This window comes from Macaca thibetana, chromosome 12, assembly GCF_024542745.1.
Source record: "Macaca thibetana thibetana isolate TM-01 chromosome 12, ASM2454274v1, whole genome shotgun sequence".
Classification (NCBI taxonomy): Eukaryota; Metazoa; Chordata; class Mammalia; order Primates; family Cercopithecidae; genus Macaca; species Macaca thibetana.
This window is the reverse complement of record NC_065589.1, coordinates 26304961-26328331: the sequence shown is the minus strand read 5'-3', so window position 1 is coordinate 26328331 and position 23371 is coordinate 26304961. Positions and strand designations below refer to the sequence as shown.

The following is a 23371-nucleotide window of genomic DNA, read 5'->3' as shown; positions in this document are numbered from 1 at the left end:
TTTCAGCCAAGTTCCCCAAAAGTTAAATCTCATTTAACCATAGTACAATGACCCAAACTAGGAACTTAACATTGATACAAGTCTAGTAACTAATCTACAGACCTTATTTGAATTTCACCGAGGGTCCCACTAATGTCCTTTACGTGGTCCAGAATCCAATCCAGATTATACAAAGTATTTAATTGTTATATCACCTTAGACTCTTCCAATCTGAGACAGTTCTCCATCATTCTATATGTACACTTTTATATACACACACACACACTTTTTTGACATGATCTCGCTCTGTCACTGAGGCTGGAGTGTGTAGTGCAGTCATGGCTCCCTGCAGCCTCTGCCTCTGGGTCCAAGCAGTCCTCCCACCTCAGTCCCCTGAATAGCTGGGACCACAGGCGTGTACCACTATGCTTGGCTAATTTTTAAATTTTTTTTGTAGACGTAAAGTTTCACTATACTGCCCAGTGTGGTCACAAACTCCTGGGCTCAAGCAATCTTCCTGCCTTAGTCAGTCAAAGTGCTGGGATTGCAGGAATGAGGCACCATGCCCGGCCGTTCTTCTATATCTTTCCTGATGTTGAGACTTTGGAAAGTACTGGCTAGTTATTTTATACAATCTCTCTAATTAGACTCTTTTTAATATTCAGAAAGTATCACAAACCCTCAAATGACTGTAGTTATACTTTGAGTATCTCTTTGAGAATATATTTATTGACAAGCTACAGTAAATTGAAGGATGCTTTTGAGTTTGTTCCATATACATTTGAAAAATAGTAAGTATATCTGTGAGATCATTTTACTTAGCTACAGGCAATGGTTGGGTATATTTAGTTTCATCTATTCCTGACAGATGATATCATGGTAGCTCCTCCTGAGGTCAGCAGCCCACAGTCATACACAGTCGAAGGCAGACATTTTCGAAGTTTGAAGAAAACAATAGAGAGCTTGTGAGGTCATATAAAAACACCAAGCACTAATGTTTAATGTATATTTGTGATTTTATTGTATGTTTGTGTTCTGCATTATGCTAACATTTTCGCATTCATTATATCAGTTAACCTCACAACAACCTCTGGGACAGGTACTGTTATTATCATTGCCATTCTACAGTGGAGAAAATTAAGATTCTGAGTCTATAAGTGGCTTGCCCAAGGATACACATCTACTGCACAGTAACAGTGGGATCTGAAAGCAGTTCTGCCTGGCTCTATAAGCCCTGTGTTCTTATCAACCTTGCTAGTTTTCTACAAAAGCATCTCTGACTCCTTGCTTTCATTGTCCTTGTGCCAGGAACATCCTTCATTTTCTATTTCCCAAATTATTTTCCCTTTTCAGCCTTTAATGTCCAGTTTTTAGGCCATTCTTCTAGGGAGGCATCTGCTATAGGTGGAAGGAGGAATTGGATTTATATCAACCCCAGGTGTGACTGGGGCATCACAAGGCATAAAAGAGGACAGCAGAACTAGAAGCAGCTTGGATATTCCAGAGTACAACCTCCTCTTTTTATAAAAGAGCAAATAAGAACGATAACTAGTAATACTTATTGCATGCTTAATGTGGGTCAAGTGGTGTTCTAAAAGCTTGCCATATGTTTTTTCATTCATTCACTCACTCTACCTTTATTGAGGTAGAGACTTCTAGAACTCACCCATCTCTGGAAAAAAAGCCTTCGTCTTTTTGCCGGCACCCAGAAGGATTATACTCCCCACCCCTATTGCTGTTAGGCAAAAACATATTCCTAGATCCAGCCAGGGAGTTGTAGGCAAAAGTGATATGTCAGTCCTGAGCTGAAACACTTCGTTGTTGGGGCTTAGTGAGCTGTGAGGGATGGAGCTGTGTACCATCTGTTGCCCTGCTCTGGGATCTAGGGGAAAGAAACCAAATGGGGAGAAATGGGAAGCGAGCCCCAGATTTGGCTTCACTCAAGAATACCCTGAGAACATAATTCAGGAGTGGGAATTTATGGTTGTATTAGTCAGGGAAATTAACATTAGCTGGGTAACAGACAAACCCCCAAGCTTCAGTATCTTAACGCAATCAAAGTTAGCATTTCCCTCATGTCAGAGCCCATGTTGGTCAGACTTTTCCATCTTGCAGATATCCCATCTAGGACTTAGAGTTCTCAGATCCCTGAGGCAGGGGAGAAGAGAGATGCAAGAGGCATCCCTTCCTGCCTCTGCCATGGGTGACACATGCCTCTTCATTCCTAGTCACATGGCCCTGTTGTAGCCAAGTACCCCCATTTTTCTACAAAAAAGAGAATGAATTATTATTTTTATTATTTTTTCCTCTTATTTTCTCTTTTCTCTGTTTCCACCTATTCCCCACTTCCTACTTAGTCCTTTAGAAAGGCAATTATAGCTTTTCACCTCCTCTTCATCAGGCTCTCCCTACAGGGCAAGTTCACCTAACTATGTACTTAGAAGCTTGAGTGGAACTCACCCACCAGGAGGTTGCCTCAAGAGACAACAGTCAATCTACAACCCCAAGTATGCCCACTACAAAACTCTCTCCCACCTGGAAAGCTTCGGTCACATTTACAGTCTAGTTCTGCTCTTGAAGATGCCAGCAGTCACCAGCTTGACCACCCAGTAGATAAGGCACTGAAATGAGTTATGCAGACCTCCACCTGCTTGCTTCCTCCACTGTGTGTCTTTCGCGCTGAGACCCCTTCTAAAAGCACCTGATTTCTGCTCTAAAAACGAAGTGGTACCTTTAAGGCAAGAAGCCTGTACTTCTTCCCCTAAGCTAGCTTTGGAATAAAAAGTCACTTTCTTCATAGCAGATCTTACTCTTATTAATTGAACTCTGCCAGTGCTGAATGACTGAACTTGCATTTTTGATTACATCATACCCTCCCAACTAACTCTCCTCTCCTCCTCCAGGGCCCACACCTCTGTTCCTTGTTCCAGAACCTCAGGTCTGGTGGACACATGTCTTCTCCCCATTTGGTTTCCTACTAATACACAGTATTCCTGAAGTAATCATCTACTTTGGAATTCTCAAAGCCAGAGACTGAAAATGCCCTGGGATCACAGCCTGGGACTCCATGTATCATCTCCTTCCTGAAACACTTCTTGATGTCCACAGATGTTTCAAAACTACTTTAAAGTATAGCCAGGTCAGAATAACTTCAGTCACTTATGCTTTTTGATGTATTCATGTACCATCTATACTATTATTTTCTTCAAACTTAACATTTGCCTTTAAATGTCTCACATTTCTATTTCAATAAATTTATTTCTAAGGGAGACTTTTTGTCACTGCCATAAATGAAAGACTGGTACCATTTGCCATAAAAAGAATAGACAAACTCTGGGACATCCATGTGATGGAATATTATTCAGCGCTAAGAAGAAATGTGCTATCAACCACAAAAAGACACTGAGACATGGAGGAAGTTTAAATGCATATTACTAAGTGAAAAAGCCAATCTGAAAAGGCTATACACTATCTGATTCCAATTATATGACATCCTAGAAAAGGCCAAATATTTTGCCAGGAGATTGGGAGTGGAAGCAGGGAGACGAATAGGTGGTGGAGCACAGCGGGTTTTTAGGTATGATACCATACCATAGGTTTTCTGTGTGATACCATAATGGTGAATACATGTCACTATATGTTTGTCAAAACCCTTAGAATGTACGATACCAACAGTGAACCCTCATGTATTCTATGGACTTTGGGTGATAATGATGTGTCAATGCAGGGTCAGTTGTAACAAATGTTCCACCCTGGTGGGATTTTTTTTTTTTGCTTTTATTTTGTTTTGTGGAGATGGAGTCTTGCTATGTTGCCCAGGCTCGTCTCAAACTCCAGGGCTCAAACGATCCTCCCACTTCAGCCTCCCAAAGTGCTGGGATTACAGCATGAGCCATTGTGCCTGGCCAAAGTACGGGATGTTGATGGTGGGGTAGCAGGGAGTACATGGGAACTCTCTGTACTTTCTGTTCAATTTTGCTGTGAACCTAAGGCTGCTCTAAAAAAATGAAGCCCATTAAAAAAAGGAGTAGACACATACAAATATAAACAAAACAAGGTGAGAAATTCTAGCTAAAATAAGTGCATGTCCGAAGATCTGAGTCTAATGCCTTCTTTCTTTGTTTATAAAGCAGACTGACATCCCTAGAAAGGTGTTAAATACATATTATCACTAGGGTGAGATTTTCTCCTAGACATAATCATGAAGCATGAGAGCAGACTGAAAAGGGAACAACATTCTTACCTGGGGATCAACGTTATTTAACATCATGTCTGTCTGGGGCTGTCCATCCCATCCTGGGTTTTCAGAAACACCAGTCCAAGGAGGACCTTCAATGCAAACCTCTTGCTTGCATATTGGGCAAGCATTTCCTCTGCAACTTCCTCTGCATGCTTGTCTGCATGCATGGTCTGCCCCTGACCTGTAGGGACTCAAAGTGCAGGAAAGTGTCTTTCTACATAGCTCCTGCCAAGCAGAGAGTGCTGCTTCATAAAGATCTGTCAGGGACCTGGTGATGATGGAGATGGATAAAGACAACGATGTTGGGAGTGAGGGACCCAAGGAAGAGAGGACAGAGTTCAGCTGAATCAGACAATACAGAGGCAGAAAATCTGCTAAACAGAGACTGGTCCAAAACACCCATCCCTGATTGTCAGTCATAAAAACAGCTTGGGGTTTACTGTGATGGAAGCATAGCCTTAGACATCTGATTTTTTAAAGACTTCAGTGAGAGAGGGTAGTAGGAAAAGCAACAGTGTGATCTGAGGGCTCCATTCCAGGTCTCTGAGACACACTAGTGGGATGGGGTAAATATCACTCCCTTTCAGTTAGCAGCTGTTGTGTGCCTAGATCTTTAACGCATCATGTCAATTCCTTACAAATGTTCAAACTCAGTATTTTATCTCTGTTTTATAAACAATAAAATCTAGGTCCAGGGAAGTTAAATAAGTTGCCCAAGACCACTCAGCTGGGAAAGGCCCCAAATGGGAATGAAATCCATGTCTTTTGGACTTCAAAGCCCATGTTCTTCCCGTCATTCTGCAATAGAATAAGGAAATGCATGCTAGCCAAATGGTCTTAAGCCAAGATAATGATCACTATGATTACTAGGACAAGAATCATCACTATTTGTCATTATAGAAACAGTAAATGAGGTTGGATGAGATTGCAAGGGGTCATCCATACCCCCGTTGCTTGGCCTTTTAGTTTATACACATATGTGTGCACACACGCATGCACACACACACAAATATATCCTCTACCACACATATACATATAAATATAGCACTATTAATCCGGAATGAACATGTGCAAGTAGCAGGGGGAAAGGATTAGCAAATAATGAGTCCCTACTGTTTGCAGAGCCCTATGCTAGCCACTGGGGTGGCTTCAAGAGGGTTCTTTCAGACATTGATGTTGATTCTATTCAACCACATCCAAAACAGTCTTTCCATAAAGGAGAAAAATAACTTGATCTGTCCTTCTCAACACCTCTATGGACAGGTCCTGCAAAACACCTCACGAGTACAATTCGCTGGGTTCAGGAATGGGGCCCTTGTATACCTCTTGTGAGTCATGAAGTCATTCTTGGATCACAGAGTTGGGTAGAACCTGTATTTGGAAACTCCCCCCTTTCTTTCCCTGACAATTTGCATCTACCTGGATTTCAAATTGTAACTTACTCAGTTTTGCTCTTTTGTCATGAGACAGTCAGCCCCAGGTACACCTCACCTTTGCTTTTACCATACACAGAATGGGGTATCAAATGTGTACTATATGTACATGTAAACTCTGGCTTACATATGATGCATCTCGGGAGGGGGATGGTATGCAGCTTGGGCCACACAGTATTTGCTTGCCAGCTCCTTTACATTCAGGCTTACTTCCAACTTGGCTTCCTTCCCAGCAAACAAGCAGCAGCTCGCTCATCCCCACACTCCTTTGAGTGTCTCCTCTCCCTCCAACCTCCTCTCCCTCCCCCATCTCACAGGCCACAGCTGGACTTTTCCAGCATACCAGCTGGAAAAACAGGCAGAAAGAGAGAATCCCAATATCTCTCCTTTTTCTCCCCCAGCCTCTTGTGAAATCCATATTTTGTAACTTCCTGCCCTGCTAGCCTTAAGTCACTTTCTCGATGGGGGCCTCAGCTAGAAGCCACATCCAATAAATTGGTCAACTCACCCCAAGATGATCCTGGTAAGTGAAGGATTACTACAAACTGAACACTGTGTAGAGAATCTTACAATCAATTGATTTGAGAACTGCTCTGCAACTGCCAAGACACAGGCATCTCCCTTCCTCTCGTTCCCAGTTCTGCCTGTGAAAGCGAGACAGATGCATTCAATGTTGTATTCGTGCTTATGCGTGACCAAGTGTGTACATGTAAGACAGCGATATCTGTGAAATAACCTGTAACCCTGTGGTGGGGTTTTAACATCCTTACCTTACCTCCCAATAGAGAATTAGAGCTTTGGTAAGAGGCTTGAGTGAAGAAAAGTTTCTTGGAGCTTCCAATTTAAGTAGGACCAGGACTGACAGAAATAGGAACTGAAAGCTCACAACTCTTGGAGGTAAGTGGGCTCCCCCTTTCTCAGGATGGTTTTGTATCCTTGGGTCCATGATGGTGTCTGTTGCCTATTGGCCATGAAGGACTTGCTCTCCCATCATGATGTATGCATGGTGAAAATTTACAATTGCAGCATTGTAAATGGCTGGTAACACCTTAGGATTTCCATGAACACAGGACAGAAACTGTTCTTTCCAATCTTTGCTGAAGATATATTTGTATATGCCATGTAATGTGTTTACTGAGCCTAGATGTCCTGAGATAAGATAACCCCTTGAATTGGAGAAGGTGAGGGGATCATCTCTTTTTGCTTAGATTAAAAATCTCCCAGACCCCAAAATTATCTTATTTATGAATTCTAACTCACAAGCTCAGAAGGGATCTTGAGGATTATCTAGTCCCAGGTCCCCATAAGATCTCCCTTCTAAGGCAGCCTATAAGATCTTGGGACAGCTTTCATGGAAAGTTTGTATAATAGTGAAACCCAAGTTTACTTCCCTGGAAATTCTATCACTATCGAAGGCACTGCCCTGTGGACCCTTTCTTCTGCAGAGCACATCTTTGGCATTTGACACCACTTTTTTCCTAAATGTTCTCTTTTCCCCAGTTCTCCTACCTATGAAGCTGCCCACTGGAGGAGCTCCAGAGGCTGGTCCTTTCAAGAAATACTCATACAGCATGAAGCAGGTGCCAGGTACTAGGTTGAGAGCCGATGATCCAGCAACGAATGAACACACACAGTTCACTTCCTCCAGGGATCTTGTAGTCCCTTTGCAGTGCTCCCCTTAGACCTAGACAAGATAACCTCTAGCTCTAGAGGACCCCACTCTGCTCCCCCTTCAGCTGAACCTCTCCCCACAGTGTGAGGAGTCTGCAGGGTCAAGGAACCTCACCTGTCTTCTGGAATATGCTCCAATTACCTGGAACTCTGGAATTCCTGTCCAGAGAGCCATGAACTTGCTCCCAGGACCTGCAGGACTCTCTTCTTTGGATCCATAAACTCTTCCCTCCCTGGCCCAAGGGCAGGGATTGGGGCAAGGCACCACTGTTTGGGGAATGGTATGGACAGAGCTTGGACAAGCCAGCAGGACTGTGTGTACACGTGGGTCCAAGGCTCATTAGTACAGGCTAGAGTCAGCATTGGAAAGAGAATCAGAATGTCCTGTAGACCAAAAGACAGTTATCCCCATTTGACTAGCACAGAATCCAGAGACATCTAAAAGTTCTAAATTCAAACCTGTCTCCCAGGTTGTTTTCAAGGAGTATTTGTTAGGAAAGGAGGATAAAATATATTTTAACAGTTTGTTAGCTGGATTTACTGCTTTTAAATATTTTGGCCCATGGTATGTGAGGTTCCATTTATACTCCTGCCCCAGGGCCTGTAAATGTGAGGGATGGGTCTCTTCTTTGTGGAAGACAGATACTAAATAACCACACAAAGAAATGTAAAATCAAACCATAGCACTAAGACGACTAAGTACACCATTTAAGTCTCTTCTAAAATGCTCTACTTGAGCTCCATTCCCAGGTTTTCATTGCATCTTAGGATCTCCAGATTCCCCATGCCCTGAAAAGCCATATCTTATTCCCAACTAACCGAAACACTGACTAGACCATTCCATACAATTATTGCCCCTTCTGAACACAGAATTCCAGGGAAGCCAACCCCAGAAAGAATAAAAAGGCAGATTAAGCTTGCTAAACTTATCCAGATACACGTCCTACTTTCCATTAGGGCCAGAACAGGTGGCCTCCCACCCTAGCTTCTGACTGCCATGGTGGATTTCGTCTTTGCACCCACCTCTAGGCACTCCACAGCTGCCTAGCTGGGAGGCGGATTCGCCTCTTTTCAAGGTATCCATGTGTGGAGTGCCTGGAGGTTGTTCCACAAAGATAAAATCCTCCATGGCAGTCAGATGTGGGGGTGGGGGACACACATCTCTTCTGCTTCCATCTGTCCAACCTCAGCCTGGCAGCCTAAATCTATTTCTTCTCACTTGGTCTTCGGCAGCAATAGAGAAGTCTTCTCTAACTAACTGTAGATAAAGTGGCAAATTCCCTGACTTGTCTTTTTCAATAGGCACCCCGCCCACTAGCTGCTTTTAAATACACATCTCTTTCTTGTACCTGATATTACTGTAATTCACTCAGCCTCACTGTCTGTGTGTTCTTGATTTCTATCAGCCCCTGTGATGTCTGGGTTAGATTGTGACACTCCCAGAGGGCAGGACCACATCTACCCTGCATCTCTGGACCTTGTCCAGCAGAACAGCAGGCAAAAGGTAGGTGCTTAATAAAGACTTTGATGATGGAAATGGACAAGCTGCGCTCTGTGCCTAGGGCATTATAAGTCTGCAAGAAACAGTCTACATACATGCCACAATCATAGTGGCTTCCTGACAGCCTGTGGGCTAGGGCACACTTTTCCTTTTAAACAAGGCAGGAACAGCACTCTCTTGAATCTGAGATAGTAATAATAACAATAACAAAATGCTATGATAGCACTGCTCTTATAGTATTGACTGATTTGATGCTCAGAATAATCTTATGACATAGGGACTATTATTATTTTCCCAGTTGTACAAATGAGGAATCCAAGACACAGACAGGGTGTATAACTTGTTCAGGCCTATAGCTGGGGACATCCGGCTTCAGAGAGTTCAGATTACCCACAATGGTACATTGTCCCACAAAGTGGGCTAGCGCAGCTTCAACGAAAAAGGGAGAGTGAGGAAGTTTTGAGCTGGACTCTGGTTCTACAGTCTCATGGGTCCTGACCCCTGCTCAACATGAATGAATGGTGGAGAGGAGAGAGGCTACTCAGTAGCTTTTTAGCATGGAGCCAAGTAGGTTCTCAGAGCAAGTGTTCACACCTATCCCTCTCTCAGTTCCTGTCTTCTCTTCCATTTTTCCAACATGCTAAGCTCATTCACATTCACGCTTTTGAACTTGCTATTTCCTCCACCTGAAATGCTCTTCCCCTAGACCTATGCATTGCCGGGCCCTTCTCATCATTTAGGTATCAGCTCAGATGACACATTCTTAGGAAGACTTTTCCTGATTACCCTATCTAATGTGGTGGTGCCTTTCCTACTACCTCCCTTTCATTCCTTTCTAACTCATTTTCCTTTTTTAAATTTCATCACGGCACTTAAATTACCTTATTTTCTTACTATTTTACTTGTCTATGTATGGTCTCTACCAGAATGTCAGCTTCAGGAGAGCAGAAATTTCATCTGTTTTGTTCACTCCTGAATACTCATGCCTGGAACAGCAACGGGCACACTGTAGATGCCCCCAAAAAATTGTTAAATAAATGCATGCACCAATGAATGGATGCAAAGTCCTTTGTAGGTAGGTGCAAAGGTGAAACTAGCTGGATTCTCTTGTTGTTCCTCACCACAGATATTGCAAGCCCTTGGCAGGAAAGGAGCAAATATTCATTTTTTGGGCAGTTGTTTAGCCCCTATAGCAGTAGCAAATGATTGGGGTGATGGGGAGTGGGGAGGTGGGGGTCTGCTTAATTCCTTTGTTTGGCCAGAGATAACACCAAGACATTCAGCTACTAAGATTGCAGACCACATTTCCTCCAGGGCCATGTGTAGACAATTGCTGAACAGCTCTCTCCCTGAACAGAAACTAAAATACAGAAATTTTTTCTCTCTCTTTCCCCCATTCCCCCTCCCTCCTCCTCCTCCTCCTCCTCTCTCTGTCCCTCTCTTTCTCCTTCCCCTCTGCTGCTGTTGCCCTTCTATCTCTCTATCTCTCTCTTCCTTCTCTAGAGTTTCCCTTATCTTCTCTCCTTTGTCTCTTTCATAGAAATGCTGTGGAAAAAAAAAAAAAAAAAAAAAAAAGAAGAAAGTGGGAAACTGTATTCTCCCCACCTAATGCAGTACTCACATTGCTCTTATTACTGCTATAACACAATCCCATTAAAGCCTCTTGGTTCCTGCACAGATAAAGTAAACCCCCAAAACATAATAATCATATGCAGGAAGTGCTTAATTTGATCCAGTCTTAATGCAGACTTGGCCCCCTAATCCTCTCACATAATAGAGCCCATTCCTTTACTGGTGTTAGCTTTTTTTATTCAATGCTTTATTTATGACACATCATCAAAATAATGAACAAGAAAGGAAAGCTTCTAACCTCTGACCAGATCTTGTATCACATGAGGGTATTTCACAATATTGCCATTTTTTTTCTTTTTCTTTTTTCAATAAAATACAGCTTTCTGTTATCAAAATACATGCTCATTATATATAAATCCCTTCCAAGATATTTTTTATACTTGTTTTCTCCTGGATTCTCCCAACACACCTCTGAGGAAGGGAGAGGGGCATGAAAAGGTGTCTCCAAATCATGTAAGTTGGAAAAGCAGCCCAGAGGCATAAAGCTATTTGGAGAAGTTCACACAGCAGGGGAAATATTATCCCAGGGCACCTCCAAGTCCTGCTGTTTTCTAGATACAAGAGTGCTCTTGCCAGAAGCCACACTCGCAGCAGCCCCTGTGACATGCAGACCTGAGCCCATATGGGAGACAAAAGAAATGCCTTAGGAATTTAGGAAGCTAAATAATTCTTTCTTTTGAAAAGTATGAAGTACTTGATGGCGGCAAGAGCCTGATATTAAAGTGAGGCACCCTCTTGTTGTCAGCCAAGCCACTCTATCCCACAGCTCTGATGGAGCCTGGTGCTGGAAGTAGAGAGAAGGACTGAAGGAAAGGCACTCTGGAAGTTTTTTCCTAACAGGAGTTTTCAACTCTGGACAACACTTTATTGGATACTTAGGTAATCTTAGTCATAAGAAGGAAGAATCCAGCCCCCAGCCTCTCAGAGACATTTATTCATACTGAGATCTATATCACTTCCCCTCATAATTCCAAGCTGTAGCTCCAGGAATCACTAGTCCCTAAAGTTCTTTGTCCATTGAAAGCAAAGCAAGAAAATGAATGAAAATGCCAGCTAAGCCTGCGTCTTACAGAGCACACCCTCAGCAAGAACCAGAGCCAGTCAAAGCCTGGCATGGCATCCTGCTGCACTGCCACTTCCACAAGGAGTATCCAGAGGTCTTCTCTGCATTTCAGGAAACTACTGAAGAAGTGGCTGATGGGAACACATAACCTTGCCCACCTTGCAATTGAATATTCCTTCTCCAGCATCACTTACTGGCTGAGCCTTTCTATCTGTGATTCTTTGGAGAGTGTTGCCACCTTCTATGGTTCTTGAAGAATGTACACATGCTATCCAGCACTACTGGCACTAGATTGTAGGTGAACTTAGGAGAGGTGTTTGTGAAAAATCTGAATGAATAGGGTAGGGAAAACCTGCCAGACTTGGGAAAGCTGTGGTCCTTGAGAGAGTTGGCATTCCCTATCCTGGATGGGCAGCATTTAAGGGATTTTCTAAGTCAATACACTTTAGGTCTGAAAAGAGAAATAACAAGATACCTTATTCCCTACTCCAGTCCTTTAAACTCACTCTCATTCCTATTTACCTGCCTGTTTTCAACATAGAAAAATTTGGGTCTGCCAAGAAGTGTCTCAGCAAACTATTTAGTCTTGGGCCTAGAATCCCTCTCCATTTCCTCCTCAGTCGCTAGAACATAATGCCGAGGATGTCAATGTGATATGAAAGAAAGTTGTCCAAAGTGAAAGAACAAGCTTACTGGAATTCAACCTATGAGAATAGGAAAAGAGAACAAGATCTTGGCATACTCTCAGAGCAGGAAGAAGTTGGGATATGGGACTGAAGATGAGCTAGACGAAATGTTATTAACAACAAATTAGATAAAAGGATATCTTGGCAACCAGTGTGAATGTACCACCAAGTTTCTTCACTCCGTTACTTCTAGATCTTCTATTCTGAGGATGTTTGTGAAATTTGGAGATGGAATTGGAGACACTAGCATTGGAAAGAAAATGCAAAACCTAGAACACAAACGAACCACCAAGCAGGCTCCACGGGGAACCAGACACTCATTGGGCAAAGTTAACCACAAGAAATATCAATGAGGGCTCTTAAACATAGAGTCCTCATACTAGAGGCAACATAATGGTTCCCCAGGGCAAGCAGGCGAGTAGCAATCTGCAAGACCTGAAAATACCACAGGAAGCAGGAGAAGAGAAAAGGGGACTCACCTGTTCTGGCCCCTGGAAGCAGATGCGGCAGAGTGGGGTCCTCATACCACTGTCCAAGCTGCTGCCCAGTGAGTAACGATCCTCGGTCTTCTCCTTACAGAAGTCATCTGAGGAGGCACTGCTGAGCAGTGAGGCAGGTGGCTCTGTGGCTGGGCCACCCCAGTCATTTTCCACAGAAGAAGGTGGCAAGGGGGGTGGAGGTGGCACAGGAGGGGGCTCCCTGCCCACCACTTCTCGGGGGCCCCTCCAGCCTGCCCACCCCCCGGCGCCCAGAGCCGGAAGGGTGTTGTTGTTGGCCGCCAAACCGGGGGGCTGGGGGTCGCCGTGCATGGGCAGGGGCGCTTGAGGAGGGCGCCGCAGTAAGAAAACCTTCAGGTCATTGAAGAGCATGCGGCAGCGGCACTTGAGGAGACCCTGGTGGCGCAACATCTGGGGGGCTGGGGCGCACAATCCACAGCAGTACCAGCCGCAGCAGCAGCACCACCACCACCAGAGCAGCCCACACAGGGGCATCAGCATGTGCCCCGTGGAAGGAGAGAGCCCAAGAGGGGTGGCCGGAGTCTTAAAAGAGGGGGACAGGACAGGTTTGGGGGCCCACAGTGGATCTGTATTGTGGGGGCAGTCTGCTTTCTCACTGGCTTTTCGTACAACCCCTCCAAGTAGCAAATAAATTGATCCCAGGACTGAGAAGTGTGAGTCACTGGTTCTGAACTCCACCTGCAAAGCCCAATAACAAAAAAGTTTTTCTTGCCCTCACACACCCACCCCAACCTCCAACTTTGTTCAGTGTGTCTCCTTTCTGCCTTTGACCTGAGGACACTGGTAGGAGCAGACGGTTTGAAGAAGTGTGCTGAAGGGGCCACTAGAGCCTTAAGATCAATGTTGAATTGTTTAAAAGTTCCCCAGGAAAGGATTATTGGGTTCTTCTCAAATTCCTAGGCCGTGAGAAATCTTTCTTTTATATAAAAGGGTGAGGACAATTGTAAATCAAATTTGGAGTGGATTGAACTGGGCTTAGAGAAAACTAGCTCAATGAAGAATTGAAGACTGCATGTGTGAGAGAGAAAAGATAGTTCTTCTCAGGTGGTAGGGGTTAGGGGGAGTCAAGGTAGGGGAGGAGAGAAGATTGGGAGAAGTTTTAATTCTCCTGGGCAGAAAACTGGGGTAACCCCCAGAAGCACCAGAGTTGCTTTTAAGAGAGCAGTTGGGTGGGGGAGGGGGTTGCAGGTGAAACTGGGCTAGGGGCTTGTGCTTTGCCTCTGCAGCCAAAGGGCTAAGCAGAAGAGGGGAAAGCCAATTAGGAGAAGAGAGGTAAAATAGAGGGTTAGGAAGGAAAAAGGATGGAAGAAAAAGAAAAGATCGTTTAACCCTTGCAGAGGCGCCTCCTTCCTGAGAGTGAAGATCCTGGCTAGAGGAAGGATGTGTGTACCGGGGTGAGAGGGCGGTGGAGCAGAGAACAGGGGTAGAGGAGAGGGGCGTGTGGGAGAGAACAGGAGAAAGGAGCGGTTACATTATCTCAGCCCCCAGCCCACCCCTGCTGCAGTCGGCAAATCCGTGGCCCCCCCCCCTCGGTTCCATCAAAGGTCCCTTCGGGCGAGGGGCAAGAGCCGAGAGAAGGGCAGGTCCGGGAGGGCGAGTGGCCTCGCCTTCTCCTCCTCTTCCTCCTCTGGGTCGCGGTCGCCCTCCTCCTCCGGCTCCGGGTCGGCCAGCGCCGGCAGCTGCTGCTGCGGCGGTGGAGGCGACTGCTGCTCGGCGTCCGGATGTCTCCGGGGCGGGGGCTGCTCGGGCTCGTCCTCTGGCTGCTGCCCGCCGTCCGGCGCGGTCGCGACTCCGGCCTTCATGATCCTCCTCCTCCTCCCCCTTCCCTGGGGGCCAGCCCTGAGCCCCCGCGCCCGGGCAGCGCTGCCATGCAACCAGAAGCGAGGCAGGCGTGGGGGTGGGGGCGGCTGGGGAGTGAGGAGGGGGGGTAATAAAAAATGAAATAATACTAGTGGAATAATTCGGTTCTCAGTCAGGCAAGAGTGCTTCTGAAGGGTGGGGGCGGAGGAGGGCGGCTGCCGGGTCTGCTCGGCAGCTCTGCCCCCGCTACCCCCACCAAGGGCGGCCTCGGCCCGCTCTCTGCCCCCCCACCCCGCCCCTTCCTCCTCTCCGCCGCCTCTGGCTGGCTGGGTTCGCTGTTGCTACCTCTCCTCGCAGATGCAACGAGGTAAGGCTTGTTTGCGGTGCCAGCTGAAGGTGGGGAGGGGGGAGCGAAGCAGTGTGGCCGAGGTGGGAGGCAGCCGGCACTTGGCTCCAGCTTGGTCCTCGCGACTCCCCAAAACCGTATATAAATATATCTCTTATAAAAGCCGAGAGGAAGCAAATCAGATTCCAGGCTGCTGCCAGGTGTTGTCTCGTCTTCCGCCGTTGCTCAGCACCCGCCGCTGCCCCCACTGGCTCGGTTCCCAAAGGGGTGGTGCTGGAAGGAGGTGGCGGGGCGGCTAGCTGACCGTCCGAGAATTGGAAACAAGGTTCTTGCAGCGAGGGAGGCTCTCGGCTCTCTCCGCCGCCGGCGCCGCGGCCGCCGCTGCTGCATTCAGCACCCCGGGCGAGTGGACAGCTCCCACCCAGACCCCGCGCGTCACGCTAGTGGGGGCCTGACGCAGACGCCGCGGAGGGATGGAGGAGGGAAAGGGGATGAGAGGAAAAGAAGCTGGAGGGAGAGGGAGCAAGAGGAGGAGAGACTGTGCGAGGGAAGGGGATGGGGAGGGACCAAAGGAAAGGGAGGTAACCAGGAGAGGGAGGGATTGAGGAAGGGAGGGAGGAGGGAGCGAAGTGAAGAGCAAAAGAAAGAAAGAGAAAGGCCACGGGGAGGGAGGGGAGCGATTCAGGCAGTAACTCTTGCGTTTTCCTCAGCAGGAACGTGTCGGTGTGGAAGGTCTGGTTGTAGACTCTCTGCCCGCTGTCCACTATCACAGTTCCCCTCTTTGCACATACAAGACACAGACACCTCTCGACCAGAGACCGTTTCTCTGTTCACGTAAACATTTAAAGTAGATCTCAGTCTGCAAGGTTTCGAGGAGATAAAGTTTTGTGACTTCCACAATGAAGCTGGGACTTGATGGAGATTAAATCCCTCACGACTAAGACCTCATGAGAAGAAAATGCTTCAAATGTTCAAACAGGGAGGAGGATGCTAGTACCATTTTTTTTTTTTTTTTGTCAACTTCTTCGTCTAGAATTTAAGCTCCAACTGACAGAGATAATTTTTTTAATTCATCTGATCCCATGTGCCTAAGTCAGTGATGGTATGTAGTAAGTGTTCAATGCATATTTGTTGAATGGCTTGTGGCCACCATCACCACAGTCATCACTACTGTAAGTCACAGTCCTCTTTCAATTGTGAATCATAAGAATCCAGAGCAATATTTCATCTTCGTCTTCACCAATATCCCCAGCCTCCTCCCTATTCAAGCCTTTCACTGAGCCGCTGACAAGAGGTAATTTGAAATGGATTTTAATTTCCTCTCCTACTTCTGCTACTGACTCATGTCACCCTACCCTATTTTTCTCAAGGAGTTTCTAGTGAGCAGCAAAGTGTCCCTAAATGTGAAGAGCAAGAAAAAGCAGGAAACTTAAAGTGTGCTATATAAAACCTCAGTATTTGCAGCTGTAGAATTTGGTCATTGAAAACTTAGGATTGCTTTTTTTTTTTTTTGCCTTTCCTTATAAACTCTCCCCCTCCCACACACACACACCCCTCTAGGACCATAGAGAAGTTATGCCAGTGATTCATCCAAACAGCCGTGGTAATGTCTTTAGAAATATTGGAGCCATAGACAGAGTAGCATGCAAAATTTCTGCAGCAAAATATCATTGGAATGAAGTTCAGTCCAATGAGTCATAAGAAAACTACCCCTTTGCTGCCATCTCTATGAATGATTCATTCCTATAAGCTCTAAGGAGAAACGACCTACATCTCAGTCTCGGTTAACCCAGCATGGATACTTGTCTGAATCATGCCCCAGGACCCACCATGGATGCTGAGACCCAGCCCAAGGTGGCTGGTTTAAAGATGATACTAATATTTTTAATAACTACAAAATAATATTTATTAATATCAGCACAAAGACTGTGCAGAACCTCTTTATTTTAAAATTTTTATTTGTTCTTCAAGAAAATATTTTGTGTTCCACATCACTCTGTATCTGTCTCTGGTATTGCAGAAATCATATTCTATATAATAATTATCTCACCATACATTAATCTCCCTTTATATGACTCAGAGCTACTTTAAGGCTGGGATCAGTATTTATATTTGTATCACCAGCACATAATGCAGCACCCAAAGTTTAGTAGGTGTTCAAGAAAATGGACTCTGAATAAATAAATGGCTTTTTTATTTCAGTGAAGCTACCATATTTCTCCCCTTCAGCCTAGACACATACATGTGAGTGCTCCCACATATGACTGAATATCTGCTTTACCTAAAATTGACTTTTAGGGTTTTGTGCTCATTAAATTCTAGCTCCAAGTGTGTTGTGCAAGTAAATTGGGGCAGGAGATAGAAATGCCATATGAGACCTATATCCAGAGTCATAGAAATGGATGATGTCCAGCCAGGTGCGGTGGCTCACACCTGTAATCTCAGCACACTGGGAGGCCGAGGCGGGTGGATTACCTGAGGTTGGGAGTTCAAGACCACCCTGACTAACATGGAGAAACCCCGTCTCTACTAAAAATACAAAATTAGCTGGGTGTGGTGGCACATGCCTGTAATCCCAGCTACTTGGGAGGCTGAGGCCGGAGAATCGCTTGAACCTGGGAGGCAGAGGTTGCGGTGAGCCAAGATTGTGCCATTGCACTCCAGCCTGGGCAACAAGAGCGAAACTCCATCAAGAAAAGAATAGAAAAGAAGGAAATGTATGATGTCCATAACAAGATTACCTTTCCCAACCCTTCCATTGAAAGTGAAAAGATTTCTAGAAACAGAAAACTGCTAAGGACAGGAAGCAACAACAGGACTGCCTTCAGAAAGATTGAGAAGTGGCCGGGCATGGTGGCTCAAACCTGCAATCCCAGCACTTTGGGAGGCCTAGGCAGATGGATTGCCAGAGGTCAGGAGTTTGAGACCAGCCTGGCCAACATGGTGAAACCCCATCTCTACTAAAAATACAAAAAAAAAAAAAAAAAAAAAAAAAAAAACAGGCATGGTGGTGTGCACCTGTAATCCCAGCTACTCGGGAGGCTGAGGGAGGAGAATTGCTTGAACCAGGGAGGTGGAGGTTGCAGTGAGCAGAGATTGCACCACTGCACTCCAGCCTGGGTGACAGAGTAAGACTCCACCTCAAAAAAAAAAAAAAAAAAAAAAAGACTGAGAAGCCTGAGAGGCCTGTTTTGAATATAATGTAAATCTTGTAAAACACTTAACTGAGTTAGATTCTTCTTACATTATTGTCTAAGCATGAGCCTAAAAGTAAAAACCCCATTATTGTCTAATGAGCTCCAGAGTAAAAACAACCATAAAGACCATATTAAATCAATGGGTTCCTATTTAGACATTCGAAAAGTATTTACTGAACACCCATCATAGTTAAGGCATTGAATTGTGTTGAAAGATGTGGCGAACACAAATTCTTTGGAATTGCATCCTCAAGAGTCTAGTACTATAAATATGTATGCAATCATAATATAAAGCATAAAATAGTAAGTTTTACAAAAGCATACAAAGTTTGGGGAGTGTCAGAATAGGGAGATAATGCTTATAGCTTGGCAGCAATTAGGAGAGGTGGGAAGAGCGGGGAGGTGGAGATAGACGCCAGAGCTCTGGCAAAGCCTTGAAAGCCTTTTTCAAGAAGTGACATTTGAACTCAGTTAAAATACGTGGAATTTAGAGGAAGGAGGCATATTCCTGGCAGTGGGAGCATTGAATACTTTAGCTTTTCCATTAGGCTATGGTGGAAGTTACTCAAAGGTAAGTAGCTAGAGGAAATGTCAGAAAGGTAGGCTGGAGCCAGATTACAGAAGACCCTGAACGCCACTCTGGGAGAAGATTTATTCATTGACCAGGTACTTGTTTTAATGGTTTTAAAGATTTGGAGCTGAAAGTGAAGGGCAAAAATAAACTTTATCTCTGAGCAGGTTAATTAACTGGGTGGGATTTCATTGCTAACAGGTGGGAAGCAATCAATATTTTTCATTTCACGCCAGAAAATTCTCAGCTTCTTAATAGATTTATTCTTTTAAATGAGGTTGTTTTCAGATATATTTCATTACATACAGGGATGCTGAGATCATAAGAATTAGAAGAGGAATAGAGGAATGAAAGGCACCAAAAAATAGTCTTCAGGAAGAAATGTGAGGAGACCCAGAGATTCAGAAGGGATGCATTATGGAGGCCATTGTACTTGTTTCTCCAACAAAGAGCTCTAAAGAGACTCCATGCTCGTTGTTATTATTTCTTCTTTGCCTAGACAGATAGTAACCCAGGCTAGAGGAGATTTTACAGACCCTTTAAAAAGGGAGGTTTAGAAAAATTAAATAACTCTGTGACTAAGATCTCATTGCAAAGTAAGTGTCAGGTAGGGGCCAGAACTCACATATCTTCTCTTCTACTCCTCAATACAATTTGCTTTCTGCTATACCACATTAGACTTTCTTCAGACATATAGCTCCTCAATAATCGGTGTAGAATTATGGTTAACAGGCAAATTAAGAGCTACCATGTGCTTTTCATATGTACTTAGGAGCACCTGGACACTTATTAAAAATATAAATTCTTAGGTGCCACTGCAAGTCTACTAAATAAGAATTTCTTGGGAAACAACCTGGAAATCCATTTTTTGACAAGTGCATTACCCAAGTGATTTTTTTAAACCTCAAAATGCCTTAGATGGTAGTTGTTATTTTTCACATTTTTGGGGTAAGAAAACTGAGTCTTGGGGAAACTAAGTCTAAGGTCATGCAGTTGGTAAATACCAAAGCTGAGATTCTAACAGAGGGCTCTCTGAAATTGAAGTCTATGCTCTTCTTACTATGAAATACTGCCCTTTTAATTAGATCTCCAGGTGCCACATGGTATCCCCACATAGTTATCTGTCTGCTGTACATGTCCCATGTCAAAAGATAGTTCAAATTCAAGGTAAGGTGTGTAGGGAGCTTCCTAAATGGCCCCAATGATCCCTGCCTTCTGGCACCCATGCCTTACTTGATTCTAATAATCAGAATACAGTGAAAATGATGGGATGTCACTTCAGAGATCAGGATACAAAAGACTGTGACTTGGTTGGGTGCGGTGGCTTATGCTTGTAGTCCCAGCACTTTGGGAGGCTAAACCATTGACAAGGGGGTAATTTGAAAAGGATTTTAATTTCCTATTTCTGTTCCTGACCCATGTCACCCTACTCCATACTTCTCAAGGAGTTTCTGGTGAGAATAAGATTGTCCCTAAATGAGAGGAGCACACTAAGTTTTGGGGTAATTTGTTACACAGCAATTGATAACCCATACATAAGGGCACTTAGAGCACCAACCACTATGCCCATACTTCCTGTACTTCAATGTATGCTACCCTAAAAACTCAGACAGAGTTTGATCATTCATAAGGCATTGAAAGTATAAATGTGAGAGCTCATGGGGGTGGGGAGGGGGAAGTATTTTGATATGCTTAATTGGTGAGCTTGAATTCATGCCCTAAGATTATCTTAAGGATCACCTGTGGTGCTCATTAAAGGGGCAGATTCCTGGGTAGACTCTTGCCTCCAGAGATTCCAATTTAGTACAGTGTAGGATTTAGGATATGCACTTTGGATTAGTTCCTTGGGCAATTCTGGGACAGACAATCCTTGAGCTCCCTTGTGAAGAACACTGACTTAAAAGGTAAAGCCCAGAGCCAGGACCCCACCCTTCAGTTATCAGTTACCATGAGAGCAGAGCTAGCCACTGCCTGCCATGATTTAATATTACTCTGTAGACATGAGTGAGTAAAGAGCAATTTCTGGATCAATGTCAAAAAGAAGCAACATAGTGAAACAGAAAAGATGCTGAACAGAGATTTGTTCATTTGGCTCTGGAGCCCTAGACCCTCCTGGTGATAGGTATACAGTAAGACAGATCATGTCCATGCCCTCACAAAGTTCACAGCCTGGTGTGAAAGACAGATAAGTAAGCAAATAAAATAAGTTAATTTCCTGTGTTGATAAGTGCTATAAGGAGACTAAACACAGTAATGTGGTAGAGAATGACCTACTAGAATGTGTGTTTACGAGAGGAAAATAGATGGTAAGGGCTGCGATGGCTTCCCTGAATTTAGACCTCAAAGAGAAGGAACTAATGATTTGAAGATCTGAGGCTGTTTTCAATCAGAGAAGTCAGCAAGCACAGAGCCTGAGGTGAGGCTATGTGGCACATTAGGGGAACATATAAAAGGCCAGTTGGAGGCAAGGGAACGAGAAGCGGCGTAATGGAAGATGAAATGAGAGAGGAGGGCAGGAATCATGTTATGTAGGCTACTGTAACAATGGGAAAAGAGATTGCATTTAATTCTAACTGAGCTGGAAAGCCACTGAAAGATTTTAAGTAATGGATTTTTTTTTTTTTTTTTGTAAAACATCCTTTCGGTTGCTGAGTAGGGAGTGGACTGGAAGTAGGCAAGAGTGGAAACAGCTTGGCCACTAATCAGCTGTATGACTCCAGAGATTGAGTGCACTTGGGGCCTCAGTTTCCCAATCAGTAAAATACTTGGCACCAAAGGAGCAGTATGGTTCCTTCTATCTTCACTATTCCATGAATACACCATGGTAGCCTGAATTTGAACCAAGCTCTTATATGTGAGTGGAAAATAAGTCTCTGGTTTCCATCTCACTGCATGCCATGGTCACTTGATATCAGCTCAGCACTTCCTCCTCCTCTCCATGGCTCCTGACTGGTGCCTGAAACCACACAGATGGCCTCCTTGCCTGTTGCATCCCAGCCCAGAGCCATCTGCCGGGGTTTCTAGTTTGGGGATGCTCCTGGGGGGAAATGACTGGCCAGCCTGCTCTGTATCATCACCAGCCCTACTACCCACCTCCAGCACCACCCTGCTGCCTACCGCCCGCCTGTGCAGGCTTCTTTGAGCTCTTTTTCTGGGAAGGCAAATGGCATTATTAAATATTCAATACGCCTGCAAAGAGGCAGTGGACATGATAGACAGAACCTGCTTTTCAATTGTGCTGAGAGGGCAGCTGCCTACTCAGAGTGAGGCTGGGACAAAGGAGGTGTGGTCTCAGCCAATGCTTCCCAGGGCTCCTCTGATGTGTCCACCCTACATGTGGTCCCAGATATGAGGGCTTTTATCCTTCATGGGGACAAGTCCCTCCACAGACCATTCCTCAATGGTGACATATCATCTTGTTCAAGTGACATGTGACAATGTATGGAATTACAGGTGTCTGAGATGTATGTGTATACATATATAGTTCTAAACAGAAATGTAATTTGTATTTACCTCAAATTCCCCCAGCTCATATGTGTACAGTGATACCCACATTCTGCAAACGTTAGCCATGTACACGTAACCCATTTTACCACAGGGCTCACTTAATGCAATGTGACTTTAAAAAGAGCCTGTTTTAAATGGCTACCCAATGGGCACATGTAGCTTGATAGCCAGACAAATAGAAATATTGATTTTTAGATGCAGACATAGCAACAATAAAACCTTTAATTTATATACCATCCTTCTCCTGGGGAATTTGCAGGATGTATCACATCTCCCCTATGTGGAGAGTCCAAAAGTTTATGCATGAGATGTGAAGCAGAATTAATATAAACACAGAGAAAGTCCTATAACATTTTAGTTAATGCTACCTATGCACCATATGCACCCTAAGCGTCTGAATTCACACACCATCTAAAATATAAATTATATCAAGAATTTGTATGTAATACCATACACATGCATGCTATGTGACTATGTCCTAAGTAACATTACCTGGAGATTAAAAAAAAAACTTTGTAAGTGCATTTTCATTTCTGCCTTTTCAGATTAGGTATAGTTATTGAAATAGAACATGATTAACATGATTAGCTAATTGGGTAAAAATCCATTAAGTGGTTCACTTAAGACTCCTGCAATTTGCTATATATAGGTAAATACCTCAATATTAAAAAGTGAGAAAAAACAAAGTTGCATCTTGAAATCCAGGATGCTGTCTCATAACCTGGGGTCAGGGTAATGTAGAGTACAGGCATAGCTTGTTTTATTACATGTCACTGTATTGCACTTCACTGATCTTGCATTTCTTACAAATTGAAAGGTTTGTGGCAACCCTACGTGGAGCAAGTCTATTGGTGACATTTTCACAATAGCCTGTGCTCATTTCGTGTCTCTATGTCCCATTCTGGCAATTCTCACAATACTCCAAACTTTTTCATCATTATTTTATCTGTTATGGGGATCTGTAATGAGAGGTCTTAGATGCTACGATAGTAATTGTTTTGAGGTGTCATGAACCATGCCCATATAAAACAATAAATTTAATTGATAAATGTTTTGTATGTCTTGATTGTTCCACTGACCGGTCATTCCCACATCTCCCTCCTGCTTCTCCGTCCTTCCTATTCCCTGAGATCAAACCATATTGTAATTAGGTCAATTAATAACCCTACAATGACCTCTAAGTGTGCAAGTGGAAAAAAGAGTTGCATGTCGCTTATGTTAAATTAG

General features: G+C 44.3%; 2 protein-coding genes across 2 annotated transcripts in view; one reads left to right on the top strand and one right to left on the bottom strand.

Moving 5' to 3' along the window:
- MARCHF4 (membrane associated ring-CH-type finger 4) overlaps positions 1 to 15417 on the bottom strand; it is a 113576-nt gene extending 98159 nt beyond the window's left edge. Inside the window, exon 1 of the mRNA XM_050751277.1 lies at positions 12685 to 15417. Coding sequence (XP_050607234.1) covers positions 12685 to 13203 — 519 coding nt within the window. The 5' untranslated portion in view covers positions 13204 to 15417. The remainder of the gene's footprint in view (positions 1 to 12684) is intronic.
- The window catches only part of RPL37A (ribosomal protein L37a), a 308451-nt gene that overhangs the window by 169036 nt on the left and 116044 nt on the right, over positions 1 to 23371 (top strand). The gene's annotated exons all lie outside the window — the stretch shown is intronic.